Below are 21,366 nucleotides of genomic sequence, written 5' to 3' on the forward strand. Positions count from 1 at the left end.
CTGGCAAATACTGCGGCATGGTCATGCTGGACCTCCAAAAGGCTTTTGACACCATGAACCACTCCATACTGGTTAACAAGCTAAAAGCAATTGGTTTCGATAGCACATCAGTGAGCTGGATGCAATCCTACCTGGAGGGGAGAGAACAGATGGTGGAGGTGAATGGAACACTGCCCTCCCAGTGAGCTGTGGCGTTCCACAAGGAAGCATGCTGGGGAATTTACTGTTCCTAATATATGTAAACGACATGACATCAGCTTGTGACTGCAACTTGTTCCCGTTCGCAGATGACTCAGCACTGCTAGTCTCGGACAGGAACAAACTGCAGGTTGAAAAGGCCCTCAGCTCTGAACTCGGTAGAAATGGCACCTGGCTCGCTGATAACAAACTATCTTTACACCTGGGAAAAACTGAATCCATTCTCTTCGGATCTAATAGTAATCTCAGCAAGGCAAATGGCTTCTTGGTTAGAGTGGGTGACAATGTTATCACACGTAAAGATGACATTTACCTAGGTTCCATCCTGAAGGCTAATCGTTCCGGTGATAAAATGGCCACAAACGTAATCAAAAAAGTCAACCAAAGAACAAGATTCCTTTACAGGATCTCCTCATTGTTCAACAAAAACACTTTGAAGACCTTAACAGGAGCCCTCGTACAAGGTTTCTTTGACTATGCATGCACCGCCTGGTACCACAGCACCTCAAAGGCCCTTAAAACTAGGCTCCAGACTTCCCAAAACAAACTGGTCAGGCTCCTACTTGGCCTCACCCCCCGAACCCACCTCACCCCTGCCCACTTTGACAGGCTGGAATGGCTTAGGGTCGACGAAAGAGTACAGCATCTTGCAATGGGTCTGGTCCACAAGATTCGATACACCACCAAGATACCCATGTACCTGTCTAGATACTTCCTTAATGTTAACAAAGTCCACACCCATAACACCAGAGGAAGTGCAACGAACCATGTACAACCCAGATTCGGCACAAACAAGGGACTAAATTATTTTCGCTCCTATGCCACCAAAATGTGGAACGCCCTACCAACAGTCATTAAGACATGCAAATCCCTTGACTCCTTCAAAACCGCTCTCAAAGGGCACCTACGGACGGCTGCAATTCGAAACTGGCCTCCGTAAAATCTGAATCCCCCCCCCACCGCCCACCCCCTTTTCCCCTTAATGTATATTATGTTTCTTTTCCCTTATTACCTCCCTTATGATGAATTCCTGTTCTGTTCTTTGACTATATATAGAAGTGTCTATTTGTACGTCTCTAAATGTTTTGATGAATTGAACAAGGTGGACCCTCTTGTAAACAAGTGTAATGCTTAATTGGGTTGTCCACTCACAGTTAACAGTCTTTGTATTGAGTTTGTGCTTGAAATGTACTGTAATTCTGCAAACTGTTAATAAATATTTCAATCAATCAATGAAGTTACTCACCACATAGGCAATAAAAAACGCCTATCTGAAAGAGAAAGTTCCAAGAAAATCCTCTGTCATTTTTTACCTGCTGTTTGTTTTTACATCATACTTGCACAGATGGTCTACAGGTAGTGTGCCTACATACCAGAACAATCAGAATGCCAATATTTGGTTCTATTGTGAATCAGCAGCCTTTTATATAAGGCCTTAAATAGGCGGAAATAGCAAAAAGTTTACTTTTCTGAGCAACATTCACTTGTAATTTTGGTCCTATTATTGATCAACAAAATGTGACATTGTTTTTTCATATCTTTAAGATGTCCTCTTCATGAAATGGATGGTCAGATGTTTTACTTTTACTGCAAAAGTCAAGAATCCATCCATGAATTGATCCCCACTGCAAAAAACGCCTACCCTGAAAGTGGGTCAATTCTTAGAGATGCAGGCATGTGCAGAGGGGGGGCTTTTGCCTCAAAGTCCCACCACACACACACACACACACACACACACACACACACACACACACACACACACACACACACACACACACACACACACACACACACACACACACACACACACACACACACACACACACACACACGTTATGTTTACATGGTAATTAGAATGTATTAATTTACTGTCCATGACACAGGCCAAGTTATTGTGGAACATACTAGTTGGATATTTCTGATTGGCACAAGGGACCCCCACAAAAAGACCACACCAAAATAGTGCCCTTTTATGGGGGTTTGGCACCTTCCCCCTCAGTGCTCTCTACCCCTAAAGCAACCAGGATGCCAATATTTGGTTCTATTGTGAATAAGCAACCTTTTATATAAGGCCACGCAAAATAATACATTGGTCTCCGGTTGCCGACCGACCGGCCGGCCGGCCGACCGACCGACACACACACTAACGTAGTTCTACCACTGCTCTCTGCGACTCTGTCCCTCTCACGTGTGGATTTTATTTTGGTTAATTGAAGATGAAAACAGCAAAGCTTTTTATGGTTACAAGGTTAGTAGCCTATAATCCTTTCTCCTCCCTGCAGTCAGTGCAGTGGACCTCTCTCTGACTCGTGTGTGTGTGTGTGTGTGTGAGAGAGGAGACGTCAGTGCAGAGTGTGTCTGTAGTAGGGATGCCGCCGATTAATCTATTTTCCGATTAATTGTCGCCGTCCCCAAAATCGAATTTAATTATCATTTTTTTAATTATTATTTTTGCTTGATTTAATCAACGAAAATATAGGCTAATTCTAATAATAGTACTAGTATTAATAATTGTACATGGTCATTGATTTATTATCACCAGTGCCACCAGTTGTTTTACTGTAAACTTGCATGGAGGACGTTCAGCAGCAGCACAGACTAGTGCAGGCTGGGCTGCCTGCTACACACACCGACCCCGCCTCCTCCCTCAGTCACTCACACGTGAGATTGATTGATGCGGAACAAGAAAACCACCACCACACTAAACAAAAATGGAACCAGTATGGAACAAGCAAAAGAAGAGGAAGAGTTCCTCGTGGAACTACTTCGTACAAATAAGCGATGTGCTGGTAAAATGCAAGCTCTGTGAAAAGACTTTAGCCTACCACAACTCTACTTCAGCAATGAACTCTCATTTGAGCAGTAGCCATGCCGCTGAGACTACAAAGAAAGACACGGCACAGCCGCCCATAACCACCTACATTACAACGCCTCGGCTCTGCAGTGAGACCCGTGCAGCTCACATAACTAAACTAATCACCACGATGATAGTGAAGGACATGCTGCCAATACGTTTTGTGGATGGAAAGGGTTTCCGTGACCTTATGGCATGTGTGGAACCTGATTACACAGTCCCGGGCCGTACTTCGATGACAACACGAATTGAAAAGCTGTATAGAGAAAAGGCACTGGATCTGCGCACACAGATGCCCCAAAGGTGTCCATAACCACCGACGGGTGGACAGCACTAACAACTGAATCGTATGTCACCATAACCTGCCATTACATCGATTTGAGATGCAAAGTGCAGTATTGCAGACCCGTGCAATGACAGAAAGACAGCAGAGAATCTCGCGGAGGGCCTCCGCAGTGCCACAGAGTCCTGGGGGATATTGGACAAAGTGTGCATGATAACGCCAGCAATGTGACACTCGCCAATAACCAGTACCTGGATTGGGATTCAAGTCCGTGTTATGCCCATACACTCCAACTTGCCATTAATGATGGATTCAAGCTCAATGATATACACAAAGTCGTCGCTGGTGCCAGCCGTCTTGTGTCACATTTCCACCACAGCACTACAGCAACACATGCGCTCGTTGAGAAGCAGGTTTGTATTTTAATATGTTAATCCCCCCCCCCTTTTTATGAACTGGAATAAAACTGTAGCACGGTTTATAATAAGTACAAATAAAAGCAGTCCCTAAAGTGGCAGTCTTGCCCTGTGCGGCGAGTCAGGAGTTACCATTTCCATGATATATCCCACCACAGCAACTTTGCTAAACAAACACCTGGTTGTTACTGCAACTACATCCAAAAAGGCTGCGGAGTTCATGCAAACAGTGGCTGAGTCACTGAAACGGCGAATGAAACCCGACAAGTTAGAGAGTGCAACTACAGTCCCGTTCATCGCCTCGTTTCTTGACCCGAGGCACAAACACCTCAAGTTTGCTGGTGATGCTCTCAAGGATGTGGTCAAGGCCAGGGTTACAGCACTGCTTTCAGCCACAGTAGCAGCAGACGAGCGTGATGACGACATTGCCGAACCTGAGATCACCGAGGATGAGAACTCCGAATCAGCGGGGCCCGCCGCAGCCGCGGCGGGGTCTGGAGTGGCTGAAAAGAGACCCCGAATCGACCAGTCTGCAATGCTGTCGTTGTTTGGTGAGGGGTATCATACGGAGGCACCTGTAACGCCTGAAATGGAAATAAGGAACTACTGCGAAGACATATGCATCGCTCCTCATTTGGATCCCCTCGACTGGTGGAGAGTGAATCAATCGAAGTATGAGAGGCTGGCCAAACTCGCAAGGGCATACTTGTGTGTGCCAGCTACATCGGTGGTTTTTTCAGCAGCAGGACTTGTCCTTAACCGGCTGCGCTCTCGTCTGGACCCAGAGCACGTTGACCAGCTCATCTTTTTAAACAAAAACGACTAAGACCTTTTTGTTGCATTTGAAGTAAAAGTTTGCGTGAAGCTGATTTAAATTGTAAACTGGTTGACACCTTTGGACTGTAAACTGATGGTAGGCCTACTAGGCTATTTTTTTTTTATCATTTTGATGCACAAGAAAGTGACGCAGCTATTATTTGTGTTTGTTGTTTGACTGCTACTACAGTTTCATTTCATTGTTAACCCTTAGAAGATGAAAGACGCCAATTGGCGTCTTCATCAGAATTCCGTAAATGATCAATGACGCCAATTGGCGTCTTCACAGTTTTTGATGAATCTAAACATATTAATATGCTCCGAAGCGCTGTTTAAATTCCTGAGCTTATATTCCAACTACATTACCCAGAAAACCCGTGTCACGTGACACACGTGTACGTGTTGCCATTGGAAGCTGGTCCCACCCCCTGTAAACAGTGGGGGCAGAGGGAGTCTTCATAGTTATCATTGTTTTGCCTGTTTGCCGTCTCGCCCGAGCGATTTTCTAGCAGAAAAAGTTGAAAGCAGTACTATTTATTTGAGCGAGTTTTGTGGTAGTAGTATTGATCCATACGCGTCCCAGTCGCCTTCTCCAGGCGGAGTAGCCCTGGTCCAGTGCTTACAGCGAGACTCGCTGCTCCCTCCCTCCTTTTTTCATTGTCTCCCCATCGTCGTCCGATGAGCTATACCGGGAAACCATTGAAGAAGACGATCAACCCGGAATGTTTTGAGGTAATCTTATTGTAGAAAATGCCCTTCTATAGTGATCAGAAATCATAAGATGATCGCTACAAATAGATGCTTGGATAATTACTACTACTAGTCAGATCATGACGCCAGAATGACTCACCACGATGGCCCCCAGCCATTAGCCAGCACCAAAGGTGCTGGCTAATGGTGTTGGTCGGTGCATTGGTGCTGGATAATGGCTGGAGGGGGGGTTGGTGTTGATCGGTTGGTTGGTGCAGTACAAATGTATCGTAGCAGGCATGCACGCATGGCAGTACAAGTATTTTCTATTGTAGCGTGCCTTATAGGCGATCTGATCTTTAGAGTAATGTTCGCTCCTTTTATTTACTGTCTACAAAGACGGAGAACAAACATGCATCGTTTACTGAAGCAACGCGTGGTTGCTTCGATCCTAGCCCCATATGTGCCCTCTCCCTACGCTCATTCTGTAGCTCATCTCGGAGCTACAGAATGAGCGTAGGGAGAGGGCACATATGGGGCTACTTCGATCCTTGCTACAAGGATCGGAGGGGGGACGGGGAGTGAAGCTAACAGTAGCGTATTATATAAGATCTGTATGACGTTTCATTGACGTCTGAGCTTGCATGATAATTGCATTCATTGTATATTGTATACAGTCATGATTGTACATTGTTTAGTGTGTCTCCGTGTGATGATGACGATGATGTCAGATAGCCTACGTCCCCCCCCCCCCCAACTGGCTATTGGCCGGGCTGACTACAGCTAAATGTTTATTTTTATATATTTAGAACTGGCATCAGATGAGGAGGAGGAGGAGGAGGATGATGAAGACGAAGAGTCAAGACTGCGATGGAGTTCTCCGACACTGAACCGGATGCATTCATTCATTTCAGTTGTTGTTTTTTTTAAATTTAGCCTACACACACACACACCGTCAAGAACAACTGGAATGCAGTGGTTTGGGGACACTGGGGAGTTTGGGGACAACTGTTTTGTATGTAGGCCTATTTATTTTCTGTAATATTTATTATAATTGTATTATGTTAGTCATAAAAAATAAAAGACAAGCTTTTACAATGAGTTAGACCTGTCATGGCTATTTTGTTCACTAGTCTGAGGTTTATGGTTTGACTAAGCGAGTTTCAACTGTGATTTACTCTGTAACGGTAGATGGTAAGAACCCAATTTTTTTGTTATAATACAGTATACATTCAAGTCTATATTTTGATACATATCATGGGCACAAAGTCATATCAAAACAATGTCCTTGGATGAGTTTTTTATCAAAACTGTTTCTTCACAACAGGTTTTTGAGATACATGCATGAATAGACACGGTACTGGTAAGACTATGTAAACATGGTATATATCAAAATGTGCGTTAGAATGTCTAATTTTACCCCAAAAAAGAATTGAGTTTATATGATGTTCCATTTCAGAGCTAGGGGGACTTTTAGCTGGATAGGTCAGATTGATCATGACTGACCATGCTATTTATAGATGGCAAAATATCTACAGTGGTACATGTGAGAAACTTTTTATTTTATTTTAATTGAACTAGACAACTCACCCTTTAAAATGAGATATTGCATGGCTATGTACGCCCAGCAGAAAAAAAGTTATTTAGAAAATAAAACTTCAACCGGTCATAACTTTTTTTGTTGTCCTAGAAACACTACCCAGTGTAAATGCAGGCTCTTTTAAATGGCTTCCAACACCACAACTAAACATTTTATCAACTCAGTTCATTTTTTTCCTGGAAGCAGACAAGCCAAGCTTTCTCTGAAGGTCTTTCGTTGTCACACATTCACAACAGAGAATTTTCAATAAATCATTCAAAAACGCCATTCTGCCATAGAGAAGTCTAAAAACTATATAGAAATCCATGAATATCTCAAAGAGTTAAAGATAATTATTTAAAAAAAAATACTTGCAAGGCTTGAAGTGCCTGACTTTTGTTTAGCGCTGCACACGTTAATTAAGCCTATTGATTCATTTCAATTTAGCCAATGTAGGGCAGGCTACTGCTACAGTTTTATTCCATTGTTAAAGAGAATTGAAGAAAAAAAAAGAGAATTGTAAAGGCCTGAAGTGCCTGCCTTTAGTGTAGGACTGCACACGTGAAGTAGGCCTATAGTAACTATTGATTTGAATTAAATTCAATGTAGCCAATGTATAGGCTCAGGCTGTTATTTAATTTTATTGCTTTTGCACTTAAGAGCCATTGTGTAGTGCACTTCATGCAAACTTTAAGGTGCGTTCCAGTAAAGAAAATGACCGAAATCTATGTGTCTGTGGTTTCTCTGCATGTGCAGACTGCAGAGCAGTGCTCCATGCAATTTTACAGTAAAACAGCTGGTGGTGTGAATAGTAAATCAATGACCATTTACAATTAATAACACTATTACTATTATTAGAAAACCCTGTACACTCAAGACACTGCCCCCGCTGCCACCCATAGATCTATATGGAGCTGACCTATTCTGAAATTCCATATGTTGATCTGACCTCATCAAACATGCTCAGACATGCTCCATATATGGCCAGTACAGAATTCATTCCATATGTTGATGTTACCCCCATGCCAAATCGCCAGCGCTCACCCAGCAGTCACCCAGGTCACCTGGCCCACCTGACGTCACAACGGACAAGGTGGCGTGCACGCATCCACCTGGGCCAGGTGGATGCGTGCACGCCCTCCGGTGTTATAGGTGGAAATAGCTATAGTTCTCATGTCTAATACTGCTCCTACTCTTCTATCAGGTAGAACAAAACTTGACATTGTTCTTCCATAACTTTGACTGGTCCGCTTCATGAAATGGAAGGTCAAGTTTTACTTTCACCTCAAAAGTCATGAAATGTATCCATGAGATTTGCAAATGCAGAAAAGTCCCTACCTTCCCAAGTTAATCCTGCTCCATTGTCCACCTACTTTTTGCATATTACATATTTGCGCATAGTCTACAGCAGCGGTTCCCAAACCTTTTTGGCCATGCACCCCCTGTTACCTCCCGACCTAGCTGATGCACCCCCCCCCCCCCCCCACATGGAAATATAAAGCCAGAGACATATATTTCCTTTTTATCCACATATATGAACCTGAATATGGCATAATATATGCAGCATAGGTTTTATGCTGCATTACTTGCCATATATTGGCATAATATATTTAAAACTAGAAAAAGTGCCCTTCTGGGCACAGGTCTCCACCAGGAGGATAGGAGTGTGTGTGTGTGATGTTTGGCAAAATGTTTAGAAGCAATATAAGTGTGTGTGTGTGTGTGTGTGTGTGTGTGTGTGTGTGTGTGTGTGTGTGTGTGTGTGACGTGGCTTGGCCTGTTGTAGCGCCACCATGAGGCTGATTTGAAAACTGTCAAGTGGCATTTCTTCCAAAGCCTAGTGGGAATATGCATGCAGTTTCACCACAATCGGACGCTGCGTTGAGTAGTTGTGGCGATTTGTACAAAACGGGTACAAAGCGGGCTACTCCTGAAAAGTTTAGAAGCCAATCGTAGCCAATGAGGGTGGATTATGAGAAATCAAACAAACCCATCTTGATCACATGACTATGAAGAGCATGTGTACCGATTTGCATGAAATTTGGATAAAATCTGAAGGAGTAATATTAGAAAATGTGTTGTACATATGTCGGCCTCCTGGTGGCGCTATAAAGAGCAGATGTAAATAATTCCAGGCAAAGGTTTTTCCTTGGCCTCTAGGGAGTTGGCATACAAAGTTATCCACAGATCCGTGCAGTTAGAGGTAAAACACTTTTCGGCCAGTTATAGCGCCACCATGAGGCTGAGTTGAAAATGTTCACGTGGCATTTCTTCCTCGGCCTAGTGGGAATGTGCGTGCACAATTTCACGGAAATCACAAAATGTGTTTGCAGCATTTTGTTTGAAACTGAGCACTCCTGCGAACTTTGGAAGCCAATCTTAGCCAATCAGGATGGAGTCTGAGAAATCTGAAAGACCCGTTTCGTTGAATGGCTCTAGAGAGACTGTGTACCAATTTGCGTGATGTTTGGACAAAATCTGTAGGTGTACTGTGCAAAAACTTGTTTTGCACAAAGCAGCCTCCTGGTGGCGCTATAACAGGCCGTTCTGGAAGTTTTGGGGCAGAGGTTTATCGTTGGCATCCAGGGAGTGTGTGTGCAAAATTTGGCATCGACCGGGTTAACGGTGCCGGAGATTAGGTGTTCACAGACGGAAGGACGGACGGACGGACGGACGGACACACACACACACACAGACGGACGGAGTGCAAAACATACTCTCTCCCCATGCCTTCGGCCTGGTGGAGACAATAAAACCATAGCACCACCATTAGACATTTCATGTCGCACACCCCCTAGAAGGCGAAGTTTGGGAACCACTGGTCTACAGGTAGGACTCCTAATATTTTTTTCAAGAGTTACTTCTAAATGTTCTAATCCTGATCTAATACTGTAAAATGCCTATACAAACTTAATAACAATATATTAATATATTTCGATGCCATGTTTTTAGTTTACCTACTTCATATTCATGTGGATTCTAAGGATGTTTCTCAAAACAACTGGAATGACAAAATATTGTTGTCTTCTATTGTAAGTCTTCTATGGTAGTACTCATCAATCAGCAGCTTATTGTCTCCACCAGGCCGAAGGCATGGGGAGAGAGTATGTTTTGCACTCCGTCCGTCCGTGTGTCCGTCCGTCCGTCTGTGAACAGCTAATCTCCGGCACCGTTAACCCGGTCGATGCCAAATTTTGCACACACACTCCCTGGATGCAAACGATGAACCTCTGCCCCAAAATTTCCAGAACGGCCTGTTATAGCGCCACCAGGAGGCCGCTTTGTGCAAAACAAGTTTTTGGACACTACACCTACAGATTTTGTCCAAACATCACGCAAATTGGTACACAGTCTCTCTAGAGCCATTCAAAGAAACGGGTCTTTCAGATTTCTCAGACTCCATCCTGATTGGCTAAGATTGGCTTCCAAAGTTCGCAGGAGTGCTCAGTTTCAAACAAAATCTTGCAAATCATGAACACATCGTGTGATTTCCGTGAAATTGTGCACACACATTCCCACTAGGCCGAGAAAGAAATGCCACATGAACATTTTAGACTCAGCCTCATGGTGGCGCTATAACTCGCCGAAACGTGTTTTTACCTCGAACTGCACGGATCTGTGGATAACTTTGTATGCCAACTCCCTAGAGGCCAAGGAAAAACCTTTGCCTGGAATTCTTCACATCTGCTATTTATAGCGCCACCAGGAGGCCGACATATGTAAAACACATTTTCTAATATTACTCCTTCAGATTTTATCCAAATTTCACGCAAATCGGTACACATGCTCTCCATAGTCATGTGATCAAGACGGGTTTGTTTGATTTCTCATAATCCACCCTCATTGGCTACGATTGGCTTCTAAACTTTTCAGGAGTAGCCCTCTTTGTACCCGTTTTGTACAAATCGCCACAACTACTCAACGCAGCGTCCGATTGTGGTGAAACTGTGCATGCATATTCCCACTAGGCTTTGGAAGAAATGCCACTTGACAGTTTTCAAATCAGCCTCATGGTGGCGCTACAACAGGCCAAGCCGCGTCACACACACACACACACACACACACACACACACACTTAGGCCTGATTCATACTCCTATTTTACCGCTGTTTCGGCGCTGTAGTGCCGAAATGATTTCGGCTCGTCAGAAATTTTCAGTAGCACCGAAGAGCCGACTTTAGGACGGTACCCGCCCCCCCGAACCTCAAATGACGTCACATTGTAGGCTCTACAGCGCCGAACCGACTTTTATTCGGCTCTAAAATAGGAGTATGAATCGCGCCTTATATTGCTCCTAAACATTTTGCCAAACATCACACACACACTCCTATCCTCCCGGTGGAGACCTGTGCCCAGAAGGGCACCTTTTCTAGTTCTCAATGTCATCTTGAGCATTGTATGGGGAACTGACTGACTGGGGCCAAATTGGTTTCCATAAACTGCTGATTGATTATTATTCATTAAAAATTCTACAGCATTAAACCATACTGCATTTAGGCTATATGGACCTATAGAATACAACATCAATAATGGGTCATTCTTGATGCTTTGAGGTGGAGAGATATTAGGCCTACCTGAGAATAATAGATTCTATATGAATATGAAGTGGCTGGGTAAAAACATATTGTCTCCGCCAGGCCGAAAGGCATGGCAGAGACTATGTTTTGCACCCTGTCCGTCCGTCCACGTGTGTCCGTCATCTGTTCAATAAAGAAACAGGTCTTTCAGAGTTTTCATATTCCATCCTGACTGGCTAAGATTGACTTCCAACCCACAATAACCTGTAATTGGTCTGGCGGAGACCTGTACTCCGAGTGTAACACCTATGATTCTAACCCAGAGAGCCTATAAAACCCTGCTGATTCACAATACAAGCCTATTTTAACATATTTGTCTGGTTGTTTTGGGCAGTTTGGGGTGTAGGGTAGACACTACTGTCTACAGCAGGGGTGTCAAACTGGTGATCCGTGGGCCACATGCGGCCCAGGGAGAGGTCCAATCATCGACATGATTTTCAAAAAGGAAACAACGCTGCTACTCCCCCTCCCCCACCTACCCCGCTAACGGCCCTGCTGTAGACTGCTTTGTCTCTGCCCAGGTGTGGAATGTTGTCACTGACGGGCTCGTTAACAGTCTATTCAACTACTAGTTGAGTTGGATACTCCTCACACTCTGATGCAGAAGGACATGGAGAGGCTAACCATAGTTGTTACAGCTCAGTAGAGTTTCATGTCAAGTTTCAAGTGAGGAATATATAGTCTACTTCCACACGATAGTCAAAGCAAAGAGATGCAAAGTGTCAGATTTCATGATGACTACACCATGTCAATTTGCCATTTTGGATATTTTTGATAAAATATTAATTGCATTTTTAACTAGTCAATTTTCGAATGGTTTTTTGGGTATTTGTTTCCACCTCATACAAAATGTCTTGTAGCCTACAACTGTAATACAAATAAAGTCAATTTATGTCAATAAACAGTCTAGAAAACAAAGCCAAGTGACAACGGTGTAAGTCAACGCACGTGAGCTGCAACTAGTCGCGGCCCTCATCAAGTCACCTTTCGCGCAATGTGGCCCTCGCCCCAAAAGTTTGACACCCCTGGTCTACAGACACCTGGGGACACTGTATGCACTTATTTTGGTGCAGAAAGTGAATTGAAGAATTGCATGACTTTTGCAGTCAAAGTAAATAGATTGATGGTTGATAATAGATGCTTTTGACTATTTCTTCCTCTAATAAGGCCTTATATTAAAGCCTGCTGATTCACTATAGAACCACACATTGGCATTTAGGTTGCTTTAGGATGTAGGCTACCTGACTAGACCATCTGTGCAAGCATGACATAAAAACAACCATGCAGCAGGTAGAAAATGACAGAGGACTTTCTTGGATCTCCCTCTTTCAGGATAGGCGTTTTTTCATTATGTGGTGAGTCACTTCATGGATTAATTTCATGACTTTTGCAGTAAAAGTAAAACTTGGGACAATTTCATGAAGGGGACATCCTAAAGATATGAAAAAACTATGTCCCATTTTGTTCTACCCCTGATAAAGTGTAGGACAAGTGAATGTTGCTCCGAAAAGTAAACTTTTTGCTATTTCCGCCTATTTAATACCTTATATAAAAGACTGCTGATTCACAATAGAACCAAATATTGGCATTCTGATTGTTCTGGGATGTAGGCACACTACCTGTAGAGTAGACCATCTGTGCAAGTATTATGTAAAAACCATCAGCAGGTAGAAAATGACAGAGGATTAACTTGGAACTCCCTCTTTTAGGATAGGCGTTTTTTGCCTATGTGGTGAGTAACTTCATTGATGAATTGCATGACCTTTGCAGTTAAAGTAAATCTCGGGACAATCCATTTCATGAAGGGGACATCCTAAAGATTTGAAAAAACTATGTCCCGTTTTGTTATACCTCGGGGAGGGGTATCTCAAAAACTAAGCCTAGAGGGTTTGTTCCTGCACTAATGGTGAAAGCTGTTGTTTTGACCCGGTGAAGGAATGGCGGAAAGCCCCCGAAATACCAGTAGCCTATGTGCACGTCTCAAAGAATAACACATTCGTGGGTCCTTGACATGAACATATTAGAGTTGCGTTCTTCTATTCCAGGTTTAAGTAGCCTAACATTAAGCAAGCAAAACAAATAAACAACTACAATTTAGAAACAAGCTTTTAAAAAAACAGCTTTATATCAATATTTGTTACCGAATTAAAGAAAAACAATTGCAAAGTCGCTTCTAAATAGCGGACAACATGGGAACACTGTTGGTCACTGTACCTGTGAACATGTCCTGGTCAGTCTCTCTGGTCTCCATCTTCACAGTTTGGATTTTCCTCTCAACCTCGTCCTCTGTATCTGATGACTGATACATCAATTAAATTCTGTATCATCTCTGTCAGTGGTGTTCAGTAACGATTTACTTTACTATAACAAACACAACAACAACGCTTGGGTACCCGAGGCTACTCTGCATAAACGTTCACTCTGTTGTGTTCTAACCTCGCGTCTCACCAGACTTTTCTGTTGTTCTGACTCGACTCGTAGTTCTGTGTCCCTCTCTCTCTCTCGTCCGTAGAGAAACACGCTTAACTGCACCCTGTTCCCAGCAGAATGTTGGCGGATCGCAACCAACGTAAAGGTGCATACTGCCACCTACTGTACAAGAGTGTGCAACATCATGTCAATTTCCCAATTTCTTTCCTTATATTCTATTCTACTACTCAGGTTTGTATTGTACAGAAAAGAAAACAATGCCTTCCTCACCATTGCTACCTTTCCTGCAATTGTTTTGTGCTCTTTCCTCTTTGTACCTGCACAATTCAATAAAATGTGCTCTACATTTTTAGATAGCTGTTTGTCGCTGGGTCCCTGCCTGGGTCTGTCTGTCTGTGCATGAAATAGCGTTTGGTTAGTTTTCACAACCAAGTGTCACTGTTTCGCAGCCTAACACACACGCACGCACGCACGCACGCACAACTATACATGATGATTTGGGGTGTTACAGTACAGTACAGTACAGTAGAGGGACCCCCTGGGGACCCACAAACGGTAACTTCCGGGGTCCCCCATACAGAGTTGCACCACTCACTTCATACAGGTGTGATTTTCTATTTCTCCACAATTGTCACATGTATTGCTCTCTACCTTACCCATAGTAAAAAGTGTACTATTTAACCCTGTGTGGTCCACCCTAAGTCTTGCAATGATTATTTCTTCCTTTACTGTTTCATGTATTTTGTAATACCCTCGTCCTTTCTGATCTTCATCCCATCTTCTCTGCCATATTTCCATCCCTTTCTTTTTAATCATTGCTTTCCCTTCACCTTTTCCTAGCAACACTTGAAAAGCACTCCTGTTGAGTTGCCCTTTTGGCAAGCTTATCCACCCTCTTGTTTCCTGTCAACCTACAGAACTGTACATCCAAACCACCTCTGTGCAATCCTAATAAGTAATGATTAATTTCAATAACTAGATCCTCTCTAACTGATTTTTCTGACTGTAGACTTTTCAAGACTGCAAGTGAATCAGTGCACACCACCACCCACTCTGATCTGACCTCCTCCACCCATTGTATCCCCTAGTGATTGCCACCGCCTCTGCTGTATATAATTATACTGATAAGTGATCTGGTATCCTCTTTGCTATATTAACATTGAACTGGCACATACACTCCTATTCCCACCCTGTGTTGCTCGTTTTCAGACCCATCTGTCAATATGTGCAAGTAATTGTTGTAACTCTGTCTGAGATAAAGATTTGCTTGAGCTCCTATGTCCTCTGTTTGCCATTCTCTTTTCTTTTCTACAGTGGTCAAGTCTACTTTAATTTCCGGAAACAACCATGGTGAGATATCACTAACTGGGGAGGTCATAGCGAAATCTACTGTCTCCAGATCATATGCCCTCACTCTCTCTTGCCATGTCCATCCAAAGCCCCTCCCCTGAAAGCTGGCATACTCCCAGCAGTCTACCAATGCCCTCTTTACTGGATTTCCTTCTCCACTACATTTTACTCTGATCCAGTATGTGAGTGTGAGCTTCTCTCTCCATAGCTCCAGTGGAATTTATCCTGCCTCTATTCAGACTGCTTTAATTGGGGTTGATCTATTAGCTCCAATACAAATACATAATGCTTTATACTGTAGCATACTCTATCTATTTTTTGTAGTGTTGTCTTAGCAGCTGCTTCATAAACTATACATCCATAGTCTATTGTTGACCTCATAATTGCCCTATACGATTGTTTGTCTGCCCCCCATTCACTATACTTAAACTCCTTCACCCTTTCCATTGCTGGTTAGAATAAACAAGAATGCATGTTTTTAAAACAAAATCAAACTCCCTAACAATTTGTCATGACATTCAAATTACGTTTTAAACAAAACATCATAAAGGCAACCTTATGTAAATGTTACTATTTATAGCATCACCTAGTTGTAACTGGGTTACATGCAATTTATTGACAGGAAGTAGCTCATAACAAGTCTACAGTGTATTTTTGAGTGGTGCAACCACTCCCTTACGGAGCTATGTGTGTGACTGGGTGGGTGGGTATGAGCACGGAAATAGTGTAACAGGTTTTTGAGAGAGTTGTTACTACTCTAAAGTTCAGACTCCAGTTCACACCAATACAGAGTAAATGACACGACACAATAGGGGTAAAGTATAAAAGTACAAAATCCTTTTATTATAATCTAGACATATGAATTCATTCAACAGTACAATAATGAAATGCAAGGGTACCCTCTTTTAAAACAAAACAATAATAAATCACTTCATCAATAAATCACTTCATCAGCATTTAAAATAGCAAGCAGCAATTGATAAAACTGTAGGGGGAGTCAGTGAGTCAGGGGAGTTAGAAATACCACAGTCCAGTCCAGTCCAGTAGTGAATCCGATCCGGGTTTTGCGCCTCGCCACAGCCGTGACGAGACAGCTAGTTAAGTTCAGTTCGATCCATACTGTCCAGTCCGGGACTTCCGCGTCGCCGCTGTCAGGGCGACCTGACGCTCCGCTGTTGGACAAGGATAACGACGTAATGAGTGACAGCCCTCTCACAACCGGCACTTTCAACTTTGACAACACACGCAGGCTAGCGTTATTACTTTCCTTTAAAAAGGAGTAGGATGAGCATAGGCCTATCATTAATCAATCTCTGGTCTGCTGCTCCACCGCCGTCACAACATCTGGCTGGCTCTAGACCTAGAATGCCTGTGATCATTTAATTAACGTCGTAAATTTCCATGTATCATAGGCATAGAACGGTCGCTACTGTCCCTGGTTGAATTAAATTGTGTGCGGCCTGAATGTGATAAATGCTCCGTTTGTACTCACCCATTAAATAATTCCAAAAACGTGGAGTGAAATATGGTCCTCTAGTTTTATATCCATGTGAAAGTTCTGGCACAAAACGTGTATTTAGTAAATTATCTCCACTTTTTCCATAGATGCACACGGACGTCTTTCTCTCCGGGCGAGGGGGGACTGGAATGATCGATTAACTGATTTTAGACGTCATCACCAATTGACAAGGGAAACACAAAAGTTTGGGTCACACAATTGGCAGGTGCCTTGCGATAGGTGCTGGGTAATTAATCACACCACCTGCCGGTATCGGTGCTAAAAACAAATAATCGAAAGAAAAAAAAATGGCCGATTATTAAATTTCTCATAAATGCGCAAACATGGTGAAACAACCACTTTCATTGAAAATCCGGTAGAGTACGGTTGTAAGGAGATGTATAGCTGCGTGTCTGACTCAGAGTACAAGGGGCCAGCGAGGCTATTCAACGTTGAAGCTCTGGGTCCTAGTGGTAGGAGGAGGGACTACAGGCGGACCCGTGGATTCATGACCGGGAAACCCCGTGCAGCTGGGCTTTAACGTTGAGCGCTCGGTTGCCCTACGTCACTCAGGACCTCAAAGGGGGAATGTCATTCCCCTCGGGAGATAAGAACGGCTATTTTTCATGCTAACGTGATGATGACGTCAGCCAGGCAATACAATTTTCCCGTCTTCTATGCGGGCTTGCTCGCAGAAGTAGCATAGCAACTTATGCTACTCTTTTGGTGTCACATTTAGTTTCATACTGGGTGAAAGTCTCATTCAAAAAATTATTTTTTCGCTCGAAAATGTTAGTTACAATGGCATTGAGTTGACGTGTTTTTTTTTTTTGGTAACTGTTGCATAATCGCAATTTCGCACTCGAGTCCCATGCCCCGGCCATCTAGCTCTGTCTCCCCCCCGCTGACATGCCCTCAACCACGGCTAAGTTCAGCCTGCTGCGGTCGGAGCCTTGCTCACAGGTTGAGCCGATCCGCTCCGCGGGGCTGAAGCATGTAGTCTCCCGGCAATCAGATCATGCCACACCGGGGCATTTGCACTGGGGCTCATCGTGTCGTGAGCACAAGTAACCTGACACCGATATGGGGGGGGGAGCTCTCTCTCTCTCTCTCACACACACACACACACCGATATGGTGTGTCTCTCTCTCTCTCTCTCTCTCTCTCTCTCTCTCTCTCTCTCACACACACACACACACACACTTCATTTTCACATCGCACAACATGCACAATGATTGTTTACTTTCAATTAATTATCAAAAAGTATTCTTGTTTTTCATTCATTGGTAGAATGTTCCCACACTAGTGAAGTTTGTAAAGCAACTACTACAGATAATATTTCATGTTCTTGCTGTCTACGAGGAAACCACCTTCGTAATTCCTTTATTGTCTCCACCAGGCCGAAGGCATGGGGAGAGAGTATGTTTTGCACTCCGTCCGTCCGTCCGTGTGTCCGTCCGTCCGTCCGTGTGTCCGTCTGTGAACAGCTAATCTCTGGCACCGTTGGCTTGATCGCAGCCATACTCTGAACACACCCTGAATGCCAGAGCTGAACCTCTGCCCCAAAGTTTTCACATTGGCCTGTTATAGCGCCACCAGGAGGCCGCTTTGTGCAAAACAAATGTTTTGACAGTACACCTACAGATTTTGTCCAAACATTACGCAAATTGGTACACAGTCTCTCTAGAGCCATTCAACGAAACGGGTCTTTCAGATTTTTCAGACTCCATCCTGATTGGCTAAGATTGGCTTCCAAAGTTCGCAGGAGTGCTCCGTTTCAAACAAAATGCTGCAAATCATGAACACATCGTGTGATTTCCGTGAAATTTTGCACGCACATTCCCACTAGGTCGAGGAAGAAATGCCACTTGAATATTTTCAACTCAGCCTAATGGTGGCGCTATAACTGGCCGAAAAGTGTTTTTACCTCTAACTGCACGGATCTGTGGATAACTTTGTATGCCAACTCACTAGACGCCAACGAAAAACCTTTGCCTGGAATTTTTCACATCTGCTCTTTATAGCGCCACCAGGAGGCCGACATATGTAAAACACATTTTCTAATATTACTCCTTCAGATTTTATCCAAATTTCACGCAAATCGGTACACATGCTCTCCATAGTCATGTGATCAAGACGGGTTTGTTTGATTTCTCATAATCCACCCTCATTGGCTACGATTGGCTTCTAAACTTTTCAGGAGTAGCCCGCTTTGTACCCGTTTTGTACAAATCGCCACAACTACTCAACGCAGCGTCCGATTGTGGTGAAACTGCATGCATATTCCCACTAGGCTTTGGAAGAAATGCCACTTGACAGTTTTCAAATCAGCCTCATGGTGGCGCTACAACAGGCCAAGCCGCGTCACACACACACACACACACACACACACACACACACACACACACACACACACACTATATTGCTCTTAAACATTTTGCCATACATCACACACACACACTCCTATCCTCCTGGTGGAGACCTGTGCCCAGAAGGGCACTTTTTCTAGTTGATTCTATGTTGGTTATCTCTGCCCTACCAAGCTATGTACATCATATGTTGGTGTGTTGGTTATCTGCAGCCTACCAAGCTGTAGATTCTGAGAGAGATGACAGGCAAACGTTGATCAAAATAACAATTCTACACCATACCCATGTGTGTATGAGCTTGTAGATCTGCTATTTTTAGTTTGTTATTTTTTATGAACTTGTTGATCTATTCTATGTAGATCTGCTATTTTTATGTTGCTCCCATGTAATGGGTCCCTGGACCCAGGGATGGTCGTTTAGATGGGTCCCAGGAGTCCTACTTCAACGACGTTAGAGTACAGTAGGCCTACTGAGTACAGTATTCCATCCCAGAATCTAAGGATGTAATTTTCACTTCAAACTGCAATGATGCAAATAGCCTGCATCCTGTCCGGTCTCAGAGGAAAAAATACGTGAATGTGAGTTTCGCATTTCCCATTCACGTGAATGGGGAAAATTAATTCACTAACTAATTAATGTCTTAGCAAGGAGATAGCACACGATTCCCGATGAAGCCGGTCGTTTTGACATATGAGTGGGTGCGGCAAAAACTGGGAGGAGTAGCGTGACACAATAAAGTTTATAGGCCTAATATACAATAAATAAATGTTACCAATAACAATAACAATAACACTAAAAAGTGTTACAATTACAATAGTCTGGTTGCAACCACACTAATTACATAGTTTGGTTTGTAAGATGACTGTTAGTTAATTCTATTGGAATAATGGCATGGTTCTGTGGCAAAATAAATATTATGCAACAATGCTGAATCTGCAGTACATACACATATCCCATTTACTACCCAGGGGGCAAAGGGGGTTGACCTGCATTTGTCATAACATACAAAGTTGTCCACCAGAAATAATATCTATGACCCAGTAGGATCACAACCTATATGGACAACCCGGTCAAGTTTTGGGCGAACGTCCAATATGGCCGCCCCAATATTAGCCCCTATGGGGGGTGAATAGGGCAAAATTGTACACATTACAATTCCTGTAAGATCCTATTACCCAGGGGGGCAAACCACCCCTTTTTGATTCTATTGGGTCATAGATATATCTGGTGGACAACCTTTGATGTTATGGCAAATGCAGGTATCCAAAATCTGACAGGAAATGTAATGTCTCTTTTCTTTTTCATGTTTGCAGCCATTTTGACAATATGTAAGCTCAAGCATATATGTCCCTTCTGTGCCATGGATCTTAGCCAATGGACTAATATTGCTTGTGTTTGCCAAAACAGTCAACAATCATGGTAGAAATCATGGTAAAGCACTATTTCGGGTAGCCACCATCTTGTAAATATGCACAATAAGGGTCCAGACACACCCAATAATAAAAATAGGTATTCCATTGAGTCTCTCATGGTCAGAAACCATGAAATAGACACCAAGTTTGCATTTCTAGCTCATCTGGTTCAGAATTTAGAGCCAAAACCTATTTTCTTGGTACTAATATTGTGGCGGCCATATTGTGGCGGCCATATTGGATTTCATGGAAACTTGCAATACAAAAAATGTTCGTATTCATATCATTGATCAACCTGAGAAGTTTCGTGGAAATATCTCTCAGTTAAAATTTTTCCCCTATTCACCCCCCATTATAACTAATATTGGGGCGGCCATATTGGATTTCATGGAAACTTGCAATACAAAAAATGTTCGTATTCATATCATTGATCAACCTGAGAAGTGTCGTGGAAATATCTCTCAGTTAAAAATTTTCCCCTATTCACCCCCCATTATAACTAATATTGGGGCGGCCATATTGGATTTCATGGAAACTTGCAATACAAAAAATGTTCGTATTCATATCATTGATCAACCTGAGAAGTTTCGTGGAAATATCTCTCAGTTAAAAAATTTCCCCTATTCACCCCCCATTATAACTAATATTGGGGCGGCCATATTGGATTTCATGGAAACTTGCAATACAAAAAATGTTCGTATTCATATCATTGATCAACCTGAGAAGTTTCGTGGAAATATCTCTCAGTTAAAAATTTTCCCCTATTCACCCCCCATTATAACTAATATTGGGGCGGCCATATTGGATTTCATGGAAACTTGCAATACAAAAAATGTTCGTATTCATATCATTGATCAACCTGAGAAGTGTCGTGGAAATATCTCTCAGTTAAAAA

General features: G+C 43.0%; 2 protein-coding genes across 2 annotated transcripts in view; both read right to left on the reverse strand.

The window, feature by feature from the left end:
* Positions 1-13,933, reverse strand: part of LOC306926569 (uncharacterized protein) — a 29,668-nt gene extending 15,735 nt beyond the window's left edge. The window contains exon 1 of the mRNA XM_079505923.1: positions 13,627-13,933. Within this exon, the coding sequence (XP_079362049.1) occupies positions 13,627-13,720 (94 nt within the window). The 5' untranslated portion in view covers positions 13,721-13,933. The remainder of the gene's footprint in view (positions 1-13,626) is intronic.
* A 2,363-nt stretch (positions 13,934-16,296) lies between these two features.
* LOC306926384 (uncharacterized protein) overlaps positions 16,297-21,366 on the reverse strand; it is a gene marked incomplete at its 3' end in the record, with an annotated part of 73,645 nt that continues 68,575 nt past the window's right edge. Inside the window, exon 5 of the mRNA XM_079505647.1 lies at positions 16,297-16,364. Coding sequence (XP_079361773.1) covers positions 16,297-16,364 — 68 coding nt within the window. The remainder of the gene's footprint in view (positions 16,365-21,366) is intronic.

The sequence above is a fragment of the Electrona antarctica genome, assembly GCF_951216825.1.
Source record: "Electrona antarctica genome assembly, chromosome: 7".
NCBI lineage: Eukaryota > Metazoa > Chordata > Actinopteri > Myctophiformes > Myctophidae > Electrona > Electrona antarctica.